The following is a 16,683-nucleotide window of genomic DNA, read 5'->3' on the forward strand; positions in this document are numbered from 1 at the left end:
GTATTTATTCTGAAAATTCCAAATTCTTTATAAGATAAACGGAACTTTGAATTTCTGCCACTTTTTTCTGTATCTACGAGGTGATGTGTTCTTTCCTCTATGAAAATACGCCATGAATAAACAGTGATATTTGAGGCTTTTGCTTGTTCTTAAGGATTTAATTGAGAATGGCTCTTGGGAATATGACCTAAAAGAGGTTAATTATTATTGTAATCAAAGAATTTTAATCTTGAAAAACCAATCACAATTACAAAGTTTAGTTAGAGTTACCAAATAGACATGTTCAGGACTCTAAGGGAATTATCCCAGGTGTTTTGTTTTATTCAATTACTGAAAGCTTGTTGGCCTGCTTTAGACTTTTAGGTAAACTGAAACAGAAAACTTTTGATATGACCAAATAATTGACAAAAGTATGTCAGATTTTCCTTTCCCAGTGATACTGGCAAAAATGATCTTTCTAGTGCTCTGAAAATGCTACTTTTTTTCTTTTTCTGTTAAAATGGAGAAAAATTCTTCCATTCTTGCCAAAAGCTGTAAATGATGACTTTTTCTCCATTTACTGTATTAATGTATACTTAATCCTTATATTAGCCTAAAAATCCTTAGGAATTGGAGTGATGGTTAGGTGCCAATAAGTGAGCACAGACATTTTCTAGATTGATCAAATGTAGTCTCCAAAAGGTATGAGGTATAGATTTTCCAAACTAGCCAGATGTGGAATGGAGGTGTCCAATTGGCATTACTCTCTGACAGTGTACTCCTGTACGTGTGCTTTGCATTGTGGCTCTTGTCTATTCCATTTAGTTCAACATCACAACTAGTTTCTGAGACTCATCAGCTTACTCTTAGCGAAGCCTTGAAACTTTGACATTTCTATCTATTAAAAGTCAGAAATTGTTGGATTAGGTTAAAAACCTAATTATATTTGGTTACTGGAGACACATCCAAAACTGAAGCAGAAAAAATGATGGAAAAATAAAGGAATAGAAAAGGGATATATGAGACAAAAAGTAACCAACTTTGGTGGATTGCATTATTGCTCCCAATCATTATGTACTCCTTTTCTTTATAAGACGATTGTATATCTCTACTTACACATCCCATTGTCACACTGGCCATGTGACATGCTTTAGGTAATGACCTGTGAGTGGACCTGAAGAGCTCAATGTCTGAGGTAAAGTTTGAGCCATTGCTCTATTTCTTCTGTCACAGGAATGGCATGTCTCTGGTAGAGGCTGCGGCTTTAGCAGAATGAGAATTTGTGTAGATGTGGGACAGAGCAGATAGTGAGCCACCAACACGCAGTGTGGGCTCCACTCTGGGAGCATGGGCTACCATCTTCAAGTCCACCACTGAGCCAAGAAGGGAGATGGAGCAAAGGCAAGTAAAAATGTCACAAAAGTTTATTATTATTTCTAAATTGTCTCTTTCTTGATTCAGCATTCACTTGGTTGTTGCAAACCTTTGACTGTTTAGCAGAGTTCTGACAAAATTGATTCTGATGGTTTTGCTGATTTTTCAATGTTTCTGTGGAGAGATGAGTTCTTGGAGCTAACTACTATTTTCGTTGATGTCATTCCCATTTTGGGTCCTTTTATCATCCTTTATTTTTCTCTTAACATCTATTTTTTTCCTTTACATATTTTTATGAGTTGTTTTAAAGATCTTTTCTGCTAATTCTAACATCTCTGTTATTTCTGTCTGTTTCTATTAACTCCTTTTTCTCTTGCTTTCGACACACAATGTGCTGCTCCTTGTGAGTCTAGTAATTTTCTATTTTATGCAAATATTGCTAATACTACATTATTGCATATTTCGGTTATATTATCTTAATTTAATAAGTGTTTATATTTATTTTGTGAGACAATTTAGTTGTTTGTTGATCAAGTCTAGCCTTTTTAGGCTTTATTTTACATCCTTTTAAAAAAGGCAGGTCCAGGATAGCTGTTACTCCAGGGAAAATTTAGCGTTATTATTAAATCATGACACTTTTGATTCTTCTAATTGTTCAAAAAGATCCCCCTTTGGCTGGATGTGTTTGGAACATCTACCAGATCTCTGTGAGCTCAGAGATGTGTTCACCTTATAGTGTATAGCAATTATTATTTCTTGGCCTTGTCAAGTTTCTCCCTGCACCCTGGCCGTCAGTCAAACACTCAAGGTAATTCCTGTGAAGATTTACGGAGCCCTTTCAGTCTGCGTAATATCCCTCCTCTCTGGTGCTGTGTATCAAATATTCTAAGGGCCTTTATCTCCTCAAAGTCTGCTATCTCCTCAACACAGTAAGACTACTGAGCTCTGCTCAGGATTCTCCTTTGTGAATTATGGTCTGAAAAGTGCCCACAGATAGAAAGTCAAGGTGATTATAAGGCTCACCTCATTTGTTTCTCTTCTATCAGGGATTATACTCCTGGGATATCTATTGTTCAAAGTCTCAAAACAGTCTTTAAAAATATTTTCTGTTTTTCTAGTTGTTTATGGCAGGAACTTAACTCTGATCCCAGTTATTCTATCGTAGGCACTGTGAAAGCTTCTCATTTATTAGAGTTATGTATTCTTTTGACTCAGTAACTATTTAGAGGAATTTGGTATTTAAAATGTCTAAAATGTAAGGTTTGTCGTACTTGAACTGCACTTAATAATTTCAGTTTTATTGTTTTGTATTTACTAATACTTCTGCTGTTTTGGATTTACGGACTTTTTCCTCTAGAAAATTATATAATCAGTTTTTATATATCATGGATAGAAACAAAGAGGTATTCTTAGGAGAGTAGAAATTTTAAAATATATATATTAATTACATTTAAATTTATTAATTGTACTTTTGCAAAAAAGATAGAGATGATTATAATTCTGAAACTCTGATTTGCTCAGCAGATGTCTCTCAATGTCTTCCAAGTTTAAACTGAGATGTATGCAAAGAAAACATCCAAGATACAAATGTTCTTGAGCCCTAGCTGGGATGTTGTCCCCAAATCACTATGTAGGCTCTCAACCTGAGGAACTGTTCCATTCTACCTATCAGTTACAAATAAAATTAGTAAAAATTAGTAAAAACTGCAAGGAAATTGTGTTTGTTTCTATTTGCCGTTACTGCTCAAATAATAGTGGCAGCCTGAAGCACTGGGTTTAAAAGATTTTGAGGCTACATCTGAATATGTTGGAGTACCACGATACAAAAGTGATTTCTTCTATAGGTATGCATAAGAAAGGAAATGTATGAATGCCACCTATGTATCATCCCTGACTCAGCCTGTTTCTTGCCTCCTCTCTCTTAGTTTTCTGAATTGATCTTCTAAACAAGGGTAAAGAATATCTCTCTTTCTTTCTTTTTGAGGAAGATTAGCCCTGAGCTAACATCTGCTGCCAAACCTCCTCTTTTTGCTGAAGAAGACTGCCCCTGAGCCAACATCCGTGCCCATCTTCCTCTACTTTATTTGTGGGTTGCCTGCCACAACGTGGCTTTATAAGCAGTGCATAGGTCCACGTCCAGGATCCGGGCTGGCAAACCCTGGGCCACCAAAGTGGAGCATGTGAACTTAACTGCTATGCTACTGGGCTGGCCCCAAGAACATCTTTTTTTTTTTTTTAAGTAGGAAAAGATTCCAAACCTAACTTAACTCATCAGTAACATAGGAGAGGCATTCCATGAGGGAGACATCACCCAAAGAGGTATAAATATATAAAAACACAACTTTCTTCTTTCTTTCAATAGTGCTACCCTGCAGGATCTTCTAGTAACATCTATAAAAATTCTATGTAAATTGTTGTTGCTTCTTTGGTGGAGGAGAAAGGAATTAGAGGTGATTTTTTTACAACTTAAGAAAATTTTTCTTACCATGAATACTTGGAATGATTCTTTTTTTCTAATAATGAAATTATATAACTATGTCTACTACCATATTTATCTTTGTTTTGGCTACTTGGAAACACGGATGTGAAGCTCAAACATTGCAACTATTCAGGCTTTTATGGTTCATTTCTGTTTTTTCTTTTGAATGGTCACTTTTATTATTTATAATTTCCTAATCTAAACTTTTTATTTTAATCTTATCAAAATTTGTCATCTTCAGGCATCACACTTTGAATTCAGCAGCAAATCTTGTTGACTCAATGTGAGAAATGTGTCTTTACTCTATCCGCTTTTTTCCATCTCTATTGCTTTACTCTAATTAAAATTACATCTTTTCTTGCCAAGATAATTTCAATAGACTCAAAGTGTTCCCTGAGTGTCCACTCTGGCCAATCAGCCTCCCTTTCCCTATCAAACCCTCCCCCAAATACACACTCACACACACACACACCCCTGTATCTTTTCTTATCACACACACACACCTGTATCTTTTCTTATCAATAACTAGAAGACATTTTTCACATGTATAACAGATTACATCATTGCTTTTAAAGCATACCAGTGGCTTCTCTTTGTACTGAGAATAAGATTCCAAGTCCTTACATGACCTGGCATTTGCCTACTTATCTATCCTCTTTTGGTACCTCTTTCCCATCCTTCACTATTCTTCTGACATACTGCCTTCTCTGTTTTTTTAATATGGCCAAGTTTGTTTCAGCCTTGGTACTTTGTGTTTGCTTCTGCCCTTCTGCTTTTGCATAACTGTACTCTTTTCATTTAGGTTTCATTCAAATGTCTCTTCTTCAAGGAGCTCTACTGAGAGTTGCCTTTATCCCATTGACAATTGTATGCCTCACTTTTTTCAAACCATTTATCTCCATCTATAATTATCCTGTTTGTTCATTTAATTACTTCTATACTATCTGCCACTCCGCCACCCATCAAAAGTAAGTAGAGACCTTGTCTATTATATTTACCATATAGTATTCCAGCACTTAGAACATTGCCTGGAACATAGTGTCCATGATAAACATATGCTAAGTAAATGAATTAATTAACATATTGCATTCACTGCACAATGCGTTATCTTGGTGGATTGTGTAAGAATTTATTTTTGAAAATCACAAACGTTTTCATTATGTTTAATTCAAAACATTTTATAAGGAGGAAAATAAAGACACTTTAAGGCCTAGAGAGAAAACACCAACTCAAAAGAATTAAGTAGAAAGTTGTAAAATACTGCACATATACTGGTCACACAGAAAAAAACAAGATATCTAGATTAGTCTGTATAAATATCATCTCCTTATTAGATATTCTAAGTCTTACCCTTAGATCACCAAAGGCCAAATACTGGGACCATATTTGCTTAACCCTTTGCTGGATCTTCTTCATTGAATTCCACTTTGATATAACATTGGCCTTTAAATACACCCTTTAAAAGAAACAATGGAAAAATTCTTTCACATTTATTGCAAATTTGTCATGATTTCCAGATCACTGCTCAATATTTTCTATGGAAATTTTCATAAGAGAAATCTCTTTTTGATTAAGATAAATAAGAGGAAAAACTTTGTCTTACCGAATAATTTGGTGTTTTTTTTTCTGACTATAGAATGCATCATGATTTTGTTTTCTTTTTGCTCAGATTCAGGAAACTAAAGGTAAAAATCGATGTTCAATTCCAACAATGGCATTAAACTTTAAATATTTGCTACTTCTCACTTTCATAGTTGACGTTTTACATTCTATTAATCTTATTACATGTAAATATATTTGGCAATCTGAATATTTATATTTGTATATATGTTTAGAATTATATATGTATAATTTCACTTCACTTCATGTTACTTTTAAACAGTTAAGATATAAACACATATATATTAACATATGATTGCGAACATACAAATAAATCTTATAAAGAGTATATTCATTATGAAGATATTTTTCTTCTTATGAGTTTCATCAGTGCATTTTTCACTTCCTTGTTCCTCAGGCTGTATATCAGGGGATTCAACATGGGAATCACGGTGGTGTAAAATACTGAGGACACTTTCTCCTGGGTGAGGGAACTGCTGGAAGCAGGTTTTAGATACATGGACATGAGAGACCCATAAAATATAAGAACAGCTGTCAAGTGGGAGCTGCAGGTGCTGAAGGCTTTGGATCTGCCTTCCTTAGAATGGATGTGGAGGATGCCGGACAGGATAAAAGCATATGAAATGATGATTGTCAAGCTGGTGGCTACCATGTTAAATCCACCAATGACAAAAATCAAGATCTCATCAATATAAGTGTTGGAACAGGAGAGTTTAATAAGAGGGATGATGTCACAGAAGTAATGTTTAATGACGTTTGTTCCACAGAATGTCAACCTTAATATACAACCTCCGTGAATCACAGCATCAGTAACACCTACTGAGAAGACAGCAGCCACCAGCAGGGAACAGACTCTAGGGGACATGATGACATTGTAGAAGAGAGGGCTGCAGATGGCCACATAGCGATCATAGGCCATTGCTGCCAACATGTAGCACTCAGAAATGACAAAAATACAGAAAAAAAACAGCTGAGTCATGCATCCAGAATAGGAGATAGTTTTATCTCTGCATAAAAACCCTGCCAGCATTTTGGGGGTAATGACAGAAGAATAGCAGAAATCTACAAAAGACAAACTGCTGAGGAAATAGTACATTGGGGTGTGAAGTTGAGAACTCAACCCAATTATGGAGATCATGCCAAGATTTTCCACCATGGTAACTATATAAATGCCTAAGAAGAGGCAGAAAAGGGGCAACTGAAGCTCTGGTTGGTCAGTTAATCCTGAAAGAAGAAACTCAGTCAGTCTGGAGTGATTTCTTATACCCATTCTCCTCTGAGAAATCTGTGGAGATGAGAGGACAGAGTCAGACCAGACTGGCAGAATCCCAGCTTGTCTCCAATTCCCCATAGCCCAGGTATTTCTACCTGTGAAAACACTGAATCTAGGTTATCTCATCCCCTTGTCACTAAGCCTGTGCCTCCATTAATGTGCAGGGACTTTGACCCACCAAAAGTCAGCACTCAGATAAAACAGTGAGTAAACATCCATCTACCTATAGATTCCAGGAACCATAAATAATCTTTCACATTCCCTCCAGTGTGTCACATTTTTTTTAACAAAATATAAAACCTTTAACTCCAGAGTTAGAGATAAATTCACTGCTAAAGACCTTGGGTAAAATTTTTCTAAAGCAAATCAGTTGAAGAGGTGCATAAAGAAGAGGCTGTCCTGAGAAAATACTTTTGTTAATGACACATATTCCTAGGGCTGAGCCTGCATCCAGGATTTCCTACAGAGAAGTTGTCTATTGTTAAAGACAATTGTGGTTTCCATGTCAAGGTTTCCAAGGGTATTCGGCAGAATACTAATTTCAGAGATGTGTTAATAGATGTATATGAAATAAGTACCCCAGGATCGTATGATTTGAGACATGCAGAGTTACATAAAGTTAAATAGATTTCTTAACTGAAAGATATTTCAGAATCTCCTAGACAGTTATATATCACATAATATTTTCCAAAATTATTTGATGATAGATTCCCCCTCCCGTTTTTAGAAAAACATGTTGTAGCACTATGTGGCTCAGAACATTTTAGAAAACTGTTTTGATTTGTGCGTTCGTTCTAATTTAATCTAATCATAAGCTAATTTCCAGGTGGGAATCTTATTCTTCTTACACTTCAGTAAAGCTGGAGGATGGAAGAACTGCTGACCTCCCAAAACTTTCTGCCGTCTGAATCTCTGGCTGTCCTCTGGGCTAAGCCTCCCTCTCTCATCAAGGCCGTTCAGCAGGACTTAATGCACTGATGCTAGTGCTGCCTCTTTTGGCAATGCAAGCCACCGAATACCTGTTTCCCCAGGAGGATCCCATGCAGTGCTTCTGTCTTCCACCTACACTTCTCCCAGGAGGGGGCAAAGGTGGCATATGTTTTGGACTTGCCTGTTCTGGGGTCAACCAAGGTCTTATCTCTGAAAAATCCAACTATTTTCCCTTTGTGTTGGGCTGCTCATAGAGACCTCTCTAAACTTTCATATTTACCCAGAGATTATACAGAGCACCTATCAGACATCTGGTTTGGCATTTTCTCAATCTGCCCAGCTCAGGATCTACCTTTCTCCCCGGCTCATCAAGAAACTGTCCATGTATTCTTACTTCCAGTCTATCACTGCCATATTAAGACAAGGCCAACTTCCTTTGGCCACTTACATTCTCAACTGTGCAGGTGCCTCCTCCTGATTTCCCAAATCAGTTTAAAACAAAGGAGCTTTGTAACACTGAACAGCTATTCTCTCAGCAAGTTTCCAAACTCTACAGAACACATGACTTTTGTATCTGCTCTTCTCTCATCCTGGAGGATGGAGATAGGGAGATGATATGCAAAAGAGAGATGGTCCAATTGCCCTTACCCTGTTGCTGAAATACCTTGGAGTCTTCCTTTCCCTTCATTCCTTAACAATTAGGACGCACAAGTACAGTCTGGTCACAGAGACTGCACAGAGGCAAATAGCAAAGGAATGTTCAAGAAGACTCATATTCTCAGTTTTTTGCTTTTAATCTTTTTTCATGCATGCCTTCAAACTGTCCTGAGTGTTATAAACAGAATAATCAGTCTCATCACATGTTGAATTCTCCCCCATTTCTCCTAATTCCTAGTGGTCTTTCTATCCAAATAAAATGTCTTCTATCCTGCCCAGGTTCCTTGTTCTGTTTCAGTGCCCTCCACCCTTCTGCCCTCTATTCGAGCCGATTAGGTTTCTCTCTCCTATTTTTCCCATTTCCCAAATATTTCTGTGTTTTAAGTCTTTGTCACTCAACGTGTAGTCCACAGACCCAGCACCAGCATCATTTGGGAATTTGTTAAAATGCACAATCTCAGAACCTAACCCACACCAATTAAATCAGGATCTACAATTTAGCAAGATCCCCACACGATGTGTGTGCACGTTAAAGTTTGAGAAGCACTATTTTAGATCGTTCTCTCCCAGAGCTGAAATCATCTTTCTTTGTTCTTTTTTTCTCCTCTTAACCAGTCTTTCTGCTTCTTCTCTGTGCCAGAAAGCATTACCTGATCATATAAAAGTCCATCTTTGAAAACATCTTCTCAAGAACAGCCTTTGTGAGTGAAGGATAGAACTGTACAATTTCACATTTCTGTACTTTGCCACCTATATGTAGCCTCAGAGTTTCCATGACAGTGTAATGTGCATGCCCAATAGCTTATTACAACACACTGTATTATGCTCTGCATTGTAGGGAGAAACATTATACAAATTACAATTTAATCCACATAAAATTGGTCATGCTAACCAGTAACTACTTTAATTATCTACTAAACAGTAAATTCCACTAGGTTAGGGCTAAATTTTTTTATGTTGCATGTTTGACCATTCTTGAAATAATCTACTACACTGGTTCAGACCTGATTCAGGCCTCATGTAATTTTAGCAAATCAAAAGCAATTTTGCAATTTTAAAGGTGTTTTTAAACATTTCAATGCACCACACACTACTGTTAAAACTATGACTATTGAAAGTATTTTATAAACGTGGAGTCTAGATCAGCATTGCCCAATAGAAATATAACACAGTCACATGGGTGATTTAAAATGTTCTTGAAGCTCATTTTTTAAAAGGTAAAAACAAGCAGTTGAAGTCAATTTTAATAGTATAGTTTATTTAACTAGGTATATCTAAAATATTATCATTTAAGGCGTAAAGATACAAAAATTCTAACGAAGTATTTTATGCTCTTTTTTTGTACAAATCTTTGAAATTCATAATGTATTTTATATTTACAGCACTTCTCAAATCAAACTAGCTACATGTCAAGTGCTCAGTACTCACATGTGGCAAGTGACTACGGTATTGGACAGCACAGGTCTAGAATTAAATTTTTTTTCTAAATCTGACTGAATTGTCAAATCTCAATTGCACCTTTTTAAAGAAGGAAACCATTAACACAGAAGTGGCAGAAAAAGCAATGAACTGTGAGTCATAAGATTTAGTTTCAACCCCAGCTCTAACCCTTGAAATATAACATTTAACTCATCATAGAGTCTGAGATTTATGCTTCAGTCTGTGAAAAATAATAAATACTTCAAAGGATTCTTGTGCAAATTCAATAAGACAATAAATGTGAACACATTTTGTGCATTGTAAGGTCTCTATAAATATATTTGTAGTACTATAATTCCTATTTTAGAAGCTGGTGACTTCACAGATTAATTCAGAGATTAGACTCTAAGGTACTTAGATAAGGTGAGTGGGCAATGCACAATGGAGTCTCAGATGGATGCCCGTGGCCTCTTCCCTCTACTCCTGTAGCTTAGGGACCTGCAAACATCAAAAACTCTAGACCTCGTGTGGACAATCAGGAGTTGGTTTTAGAATGTGTTTTTATACTTATATGATACGAACATCATAACTCTGAAACTTACTTTCTCCTCTGAAATGCTAGCTGAGTGTCTCTTCTCCTATCCTTGTCACTTTAGGAGTAGAGGTGGGTTAATTGTACCTTTTCATCCTTAAGCTAACGAGAGCCAGGTCTAAATGAATCTGTGACTTCTAGTCTCAGTTCAAGTATTTTACGTCTGGAAATATAAAGATGAGTAGTCCCCAAGGGTTTCTTGTCTCTGAGGTTTAGCAGCCTGTATATTTGTAAGAACTCTCCCTGAGCTGGCCTATCAAACTTTTCTTACATAAGGAAGTCTAACCATGTAATGTGGTCATATTTCCAGAGTAATGCAATTAGTATAGCCCAACATTAGGAATATATTTAGAAGACAATGATAAGGAAGTAGAGTGGATGAGAAAAAGAATATAATTTCCTCACAGAAAGTATTTTAAACTGTAGAGGTAGATTTCCAGTTGTATACTTTTAAATGACAAATGATGGACTCTTATTTATTTCCATATTAAGTACATCTGGCCATCTACCACAGATTGGGCACACTGAAAGAAGACTCACCATTAGTTCCTTCAGAACCTTGCAATCTAGTGAGAGTATTACCCAACCCACGCCTTGCTCTGACAAACTGTTGAATGAATGAAACATCATATACATTGCTCTATGTAACAAGCAGTAGGTATCGTTTGAGCTCAGAGATGGAAGAGATCACTACTGTCTATAGTGATAAAGATCGTCTTTATGGAAGGGTAGATTTTAAACTGTGCCTTCAAAAGTGGGGAGAATTTACTTAAGCTGAGGGTATACAAAAGGATATTCAATATATAGATGAACTCATCCCCACCAGGCATGTAGTTCAATCAGAATACTTTGTTCTCTCCTAGACAGAAAATCATGACCTGAAAACCAGGTGAAAATAAGCTAACTTATAGAGGAGGATGTTCATTTACTAGAAAAATCACAAAATAAGATCAGCTTTTTTCCCAGCTATAGAAGTATAATTGAAAAATATTGTACATATTTAAAGTGTACAATGTAATGATTTGATATACATATACATTGTAAAAGGATTATCACAATCAAGCTAATTAACATATCCATCACCTCATAGTTACCATGTTCTTAAACTTTCAGTTATAAGATAAACAAATTCTAGGGATCTAATGTATGGCATTGTTAATCTAGTTCGTAAAACTGTAGTGTATACTTGAAATTTGCTAAGAGGTCAACTCTTAACCAAATCAGTCATAACTGATGAACTTTATGTTATTAAAAGAGTAGATATTTATGGTGGAATATTCTTGCTATTCTTAAAGTCCACTATTATAGAGAATCATCTATTCTACTTCTATGTGTCCTAACAAGGTTGTTGCATAGAGGTCTACTGGAGTTAAGTATTTTAAAACAAAACTTCAAGTTTAGTCAAGATACTTATTACCAGCCCATGAATCATATATATTCTGAATAGTGTTTGGTAAAATAAATCTCAGTTCAGCCTGTTATGATCGCTGTGTGTGGGTGTGTTGTGTCACTGCCTCATCACCACAGCAATAGTTTGTTTTGGAACGAAACATATTTATAATTTGTTATACAAATATCATGTGTGTGGGGGGTCTGATTAGAAAATACAAATGAATTTACATAACCCAAAGGCAAAGAGAAATGTTCAGACTGTCTGGTATTCTTCTGTGTAATGTGGATGAGTCAAAGTTGAGTAAAGTAAAACAATGGCTTCCTGGCTATGACAGGAGTTCCTCCCGATCTGGAAGATGATGATCTGGGTGATTCACTCTGTTCTAACTTTATCATTGCTGAGTGGTGAGCTGAGACCCTATACACAAGTGTTAACATGTCATCTGACTTAGAATAATCCTTCCTAATATATCAAACCCTTTCTCTAGGGGCCCAGCAAGTCATTGATGCTCATTTCCACGCATATACATTATTTATTTTGCACCATTGACATGGAATAATTATCTGAAAAAATGCTATCAGGTACACGTATGCGTAGGAGGGAGTTCTCTTTAATTCTTAGGCAAAAAAGGATACAGAATTTGGGGTATTGGGGTCAAGTAAAACCACCAAAGTGAAAATAAACCCAGATACTGCTTTTGGGATAAAACTACAGAAGATTTTTCTGACTCTATGGCCATCACTCTCCCTTGCTTCCTCTGGGAAAGTTTCTACAATGAAACAAGACATAGAGACTAAGGAGTCACACAGAGATGTAAGCGTTCAGAGTAAAGACAGAGAATGATTTGAGTGCAATTTTCTCCTTCCTCTTCTCACTTTCCTACTTTCGAATGTCAAGATTCAGGATGCTGCCACAAGGTAGAGGAAATAAGAAAATTATAAATACAGCTAGGACAGTTACAGAGATGTTTTTGTGACTTTGGGATTTTTTTTTTGTTTTTTTTCTTTTTCTTTTTAATCCTTTTCAAGCTAGAGTTTTCTGAGGCTTTAGTTGGGGCATTTAGGTTTGGGAAGGAACTCAGGATCCATACACTGCCTCCTCCCAATCCTGCTCTCACTACCATAAGTAATGGAAAATAACGCACTAGGAAGAGTCACTGCTCCACCACCATCCAGCTGTGGGAGGCAACCTTCACCAGAGAGCTCTGGTATCTGTTCCTGCTCCACCAGACTCTGCTACTTTAGGCCCTAAGGGAGCCCAAGGCCAGTGGGGTGTGGAGTAAAGACACATTGCCTACATAGGGCCTTCCAGTTGTAGTTTGCTAGATGTTTATCCTAGAAATGCTAATGGTGCAGCAACATGTTACAGAGATTTCTACTGGAGTTACATTTTTGATTTTAGTTTCCTTGAATATCATGAAAATGCAGAGGGAGGGAGCACAGAGTCAAATATCAGAGAGAGCTTCATACTGTTCTCAGATTTCACAGCTCTCTGAATGTCGACATAACTTACTTTACTGGGTCAAACTCATCAAATCAAGTTCCCACTTTCTCTCCATTTGAATTCTTCAAGAATTCCTGGTCTTGATAAAAACAGAAACTTGAAGATGGCCGCATTATATCACCTGATGTGTCCAGATGTGTCTGCTCTGCCTACCTGCCCACAGACACACCCATGCAAACACACACACATGCACACACAAAAGGAAGAAAAAGTAAAATGAATTGATCTTTGTTGAGCATTTCTCCAGACATTTTATGAACATCATCCCAATTGCTAACAGTTACTACTCAATGAGGTACACATTTAGCTCCATTTTATCCTTCAGACTACCAGAGTTCAGAGTGGTTGTGAAATTTGCTCAAGGCCACAAAGCTGGTAAGTAACAGAGCCAAGAAGCAAATCCAGGATTGCCTCACACCAGAGCTGATGCTGTGCTGCCCCAAGAGGAGAGCAAGCAGGAAGACAGCTGCTTATATTTGGAGAGAGAGAAAGAGAACATTTAGTGTCCTCCTTGGTGATTTAGCACACATCGCTAACTTTGAAGAGCAAACATAGATTTGGGGCCAAGATTTACCCAGTAATAAAGCAGGTTCACATGGCTAGGAAAATATCCACTAATCTTTTGCTCGCTGACCTCTCTACAACATAATGCACCAGACTCAAAATTTGGTGTGGATATAAGGGAGATTTGTGAAAAGAAGCTCCAGAAGTAAAGAATCCCTAGATGCAGAATCCTGGGCAAGTAGGGTCCTTGTACTTCATCTTGAAGGGCCTTCACATGGTGGAAAGGGGATGAGAGAACAGGAACACGTCCAAAGACTGAGTACACAACACTCCTAGGTGTCAGTGCTGTCGCAGTAAGATATTCTCAAATGTCAGTGTGCTGAAAAATCCCTCAAGGCACCTGCTGAAAGTGGGCCACCCACCAAAGTTCTGATTCTGTAAATCTGAAGTTGGAAAAAGGAATCCTCATTGTCAATAAGCATTCCAGAGAAGTAAATAATCAAGAAGTCCTGGGCTGACTGTAGCAAAATGCCATCACCCTTCTGTACATCAGGGGAGCCTGTCCTGAAGGCCCAGGTCCACACCTCAGGAGATATGCTCATGAAGAAGGTCACAGGGAAACCAAGTGACAAGAAATAGCATCTGAAAGGAGGTGTAGACTGTAAACATACACTGGGTAGATACCATCTGCCCATAAAACCACAATCGACACCTTCACTAAGGCCCTACAGGCAGAAAGGGAACTTCCTCTTCTATGTGTGCACCAGGTTTCATGTTGACCTTCAATGCCTTCCCTTCAGGAAGGTGTCAGGAATGTCTGTTTCAGCACAGGGAATGTGATATATTATTCCTTGAATACGTGGCCCTCGGGCAGGATACAGACTACCCAGGTCTCAGGATGTTAGCACCTGGTCTCTAATCTCAAGCTGAAATATATCTGTATATCTGATGGAGTAAAGGGAGGGAGCCACCATCCTTTCACTTTAAAGCAAAGAAAAACAAGTATTCAGGTGAAAGTCCCAGAAACAATAATAATAGACTTGCCCCTGAAATTCCATGCTTGGGAGACAGAGGATCAGAAGACTTTGTTCTTGAAATTATTGTTCAGATCACAGAGGTAGATACCTAATCAAGTTGATAAATGAGGTATACACTGATTTAGATGAATAATTATTCCATGTCATTTATGGTCTCCAGAGCTCATGGTCTTTAGGAAAAATTTTAATTGCCCCAGGTGGGACTATGTTCAATTATTTACAAATGAATCTTGCAATCCTGAATACTACCATCTCACAGTCTGTCCTCTCCAAGATACCTTCAGGTAGAAAAACATTTGCACTTCTGTACACAGTCTCAAGCGGATTCCAATTTTTATAATTACAACTGGAATTTTCATAGTTATCTGTCATAAGACTGACATGATTTGTGATTCTTGTTGTGCATTCTCTTGTGACCATGCTAATTTAATGGCTAGATATCTGCATGGAACAGATATTTAGAGAAAGAGATTGGGGGTGTGAGCGAGAGTGCACACGCAAGAGAGCGCATGCATGCATGGCTTTCATTTGAAGATATGTTAGGACCCATATCTGTTGCTTCTCAGCTGTTGTGTGGCCTTTGGGCAAGTTATGTCACCTCTCTAAGCCAAGGTTTCCTTATTGTTAAGAGAGATATATTTCTAAGAGTTGTTCCATCTGAATTTTAAAGGTTTTCTGACAGTCAAATAAATATACAGAAAAGTATTTTATAAAATATAAAGGGCTTCATATTAATGTGTCTATTGGATACCTTGGGAGGGGTTGGGGGGCAGGAAAGATACAGTGAGAGAATCAGCCATGTAACCACCTAACTCCTCTGATTCCATCCCACCGTTCAAGAGAGTGCCAGTGCATCAGTGAAACAACCTAAATATTACAGGAGAATGTTTTCACACAGTTTTGTGTATCAACAGAATGGACTGTTGTGCATTCATTAAAATTATCATTTTGAAGACTTTCTAATTGCTCATGCTACTATCTATGTATAGCACAAACATTTTGATTACAATCGTGTAGATCCATGTATAAGACAGGTGCATGTAATCAGAAACTGGAAGGTAACATGCAAAAGGAAATTAGTTGTTGTGGTAGGATAGTATGATTTATGGATTTTTTTCTAAATATTCTTTTATGTATTGTTTTCTTTTCTTCTTTTTTGATTTTCATTTTTTCTTTTCTTTTTAATAATAATTTTAAGCCCTTTCAGTTTCTCACAATTTAGATCTATCTGCCTTTTTCAATAGAGGTATTTTGTTATCTTTGTCAGTTTTTAACTCATTGGAGAATAATTAAATTTGCCTTTTTGAGATCTCTATCTTCAGTTCCTGCAGTTAGAGAGGTAAGAGGCAATCAATATTCATTGTAATAAAAGTCTGTGATTAGTGATGATTAATGCAAGTCTGTAGTTAGAGATGATTTTATCAGCACTTGGTCCTCATCTACATTTTGTCTGGGGCAATAGCCTGAGAAAGAAAGCCCAGAGTTTCTCAACCCTCGAGAGAACCAAATGACAGGGTAGGAAATCACTCTTTTATAATTAAAGGGGTTGGTAGCTGGTAGAGAGGACCAAGTAGATGAAATAAAGCAGGCATTTGTGTTAATAACTGAGGGGAGGAATTACCAAATTGAGTAAAACATAAATTGCTCTGGTGACTATTTAAGTACTAAATTCATTATATCTAGGGGTGGAGATGAAGAACACAAATAACTAAGCCCTCCTTGCTACTTTTCTAACACCATACATCAGATGTTTGAGGCACTGCTTCAATTAACTCACAAGTGTACCCCCCTATTGCTTGGTGGGGGTTGATAAATGTGGACTAAAGGTGGACACAAAGACTTCTAGTAAGGGCAGTGGAAATTCATCTACTCAAACATATCATGTCTAATGCATGACAGGTACTATTTTAGGCACTGAGGAGA

At 37.1% G+C, this 16,683-nt stretch overlaps 1 protein-coding gene across 1 annotated transcript; it reads right to left on the reverse strand.

The window, feature by feature from the left end:
- Positions 1–5,786: 5,786 nt before the first annotated feature.
- On the reverse strand, positions 5,787–6,722 carry LOC103550001 (olfactory receptor 8D4-like). Its single transcript, XM_008518708.1, has one exon. The coding sequence runs from the start codon at positions 6,720–6,722 to the stop codon at positions 5,787–5,789; it is 936 nt and encodes a 311-aa protein (XP_008516930.1).
- Positions 6,723–16,683: the final 9,961 nt, after the last annotated feature.

This window comes from Equus przewalskii, chromosome 6 (assembly GCF_037783145.1).
Source record: "Equus przewalskii isolate Varuska chromosome 6, EquPr2, whole genome shotgun sequence".
Taxonomy (NCBI): domain Eukaryota; kingdom Metazoa; phylum Chordata; class Mammalia; order Perissodactyla; family Equidae; genus Equus; species Equus przewalskii.

Coding starts and splice junctions, on each gene's coding strand:
- LOC103550001 (XM_008518708.1), bottom strand. CDS start 6,722: ATGGGTATAAGAAATCACTCCAGACTGACTGAGTTTCTTCTTTCAGGA.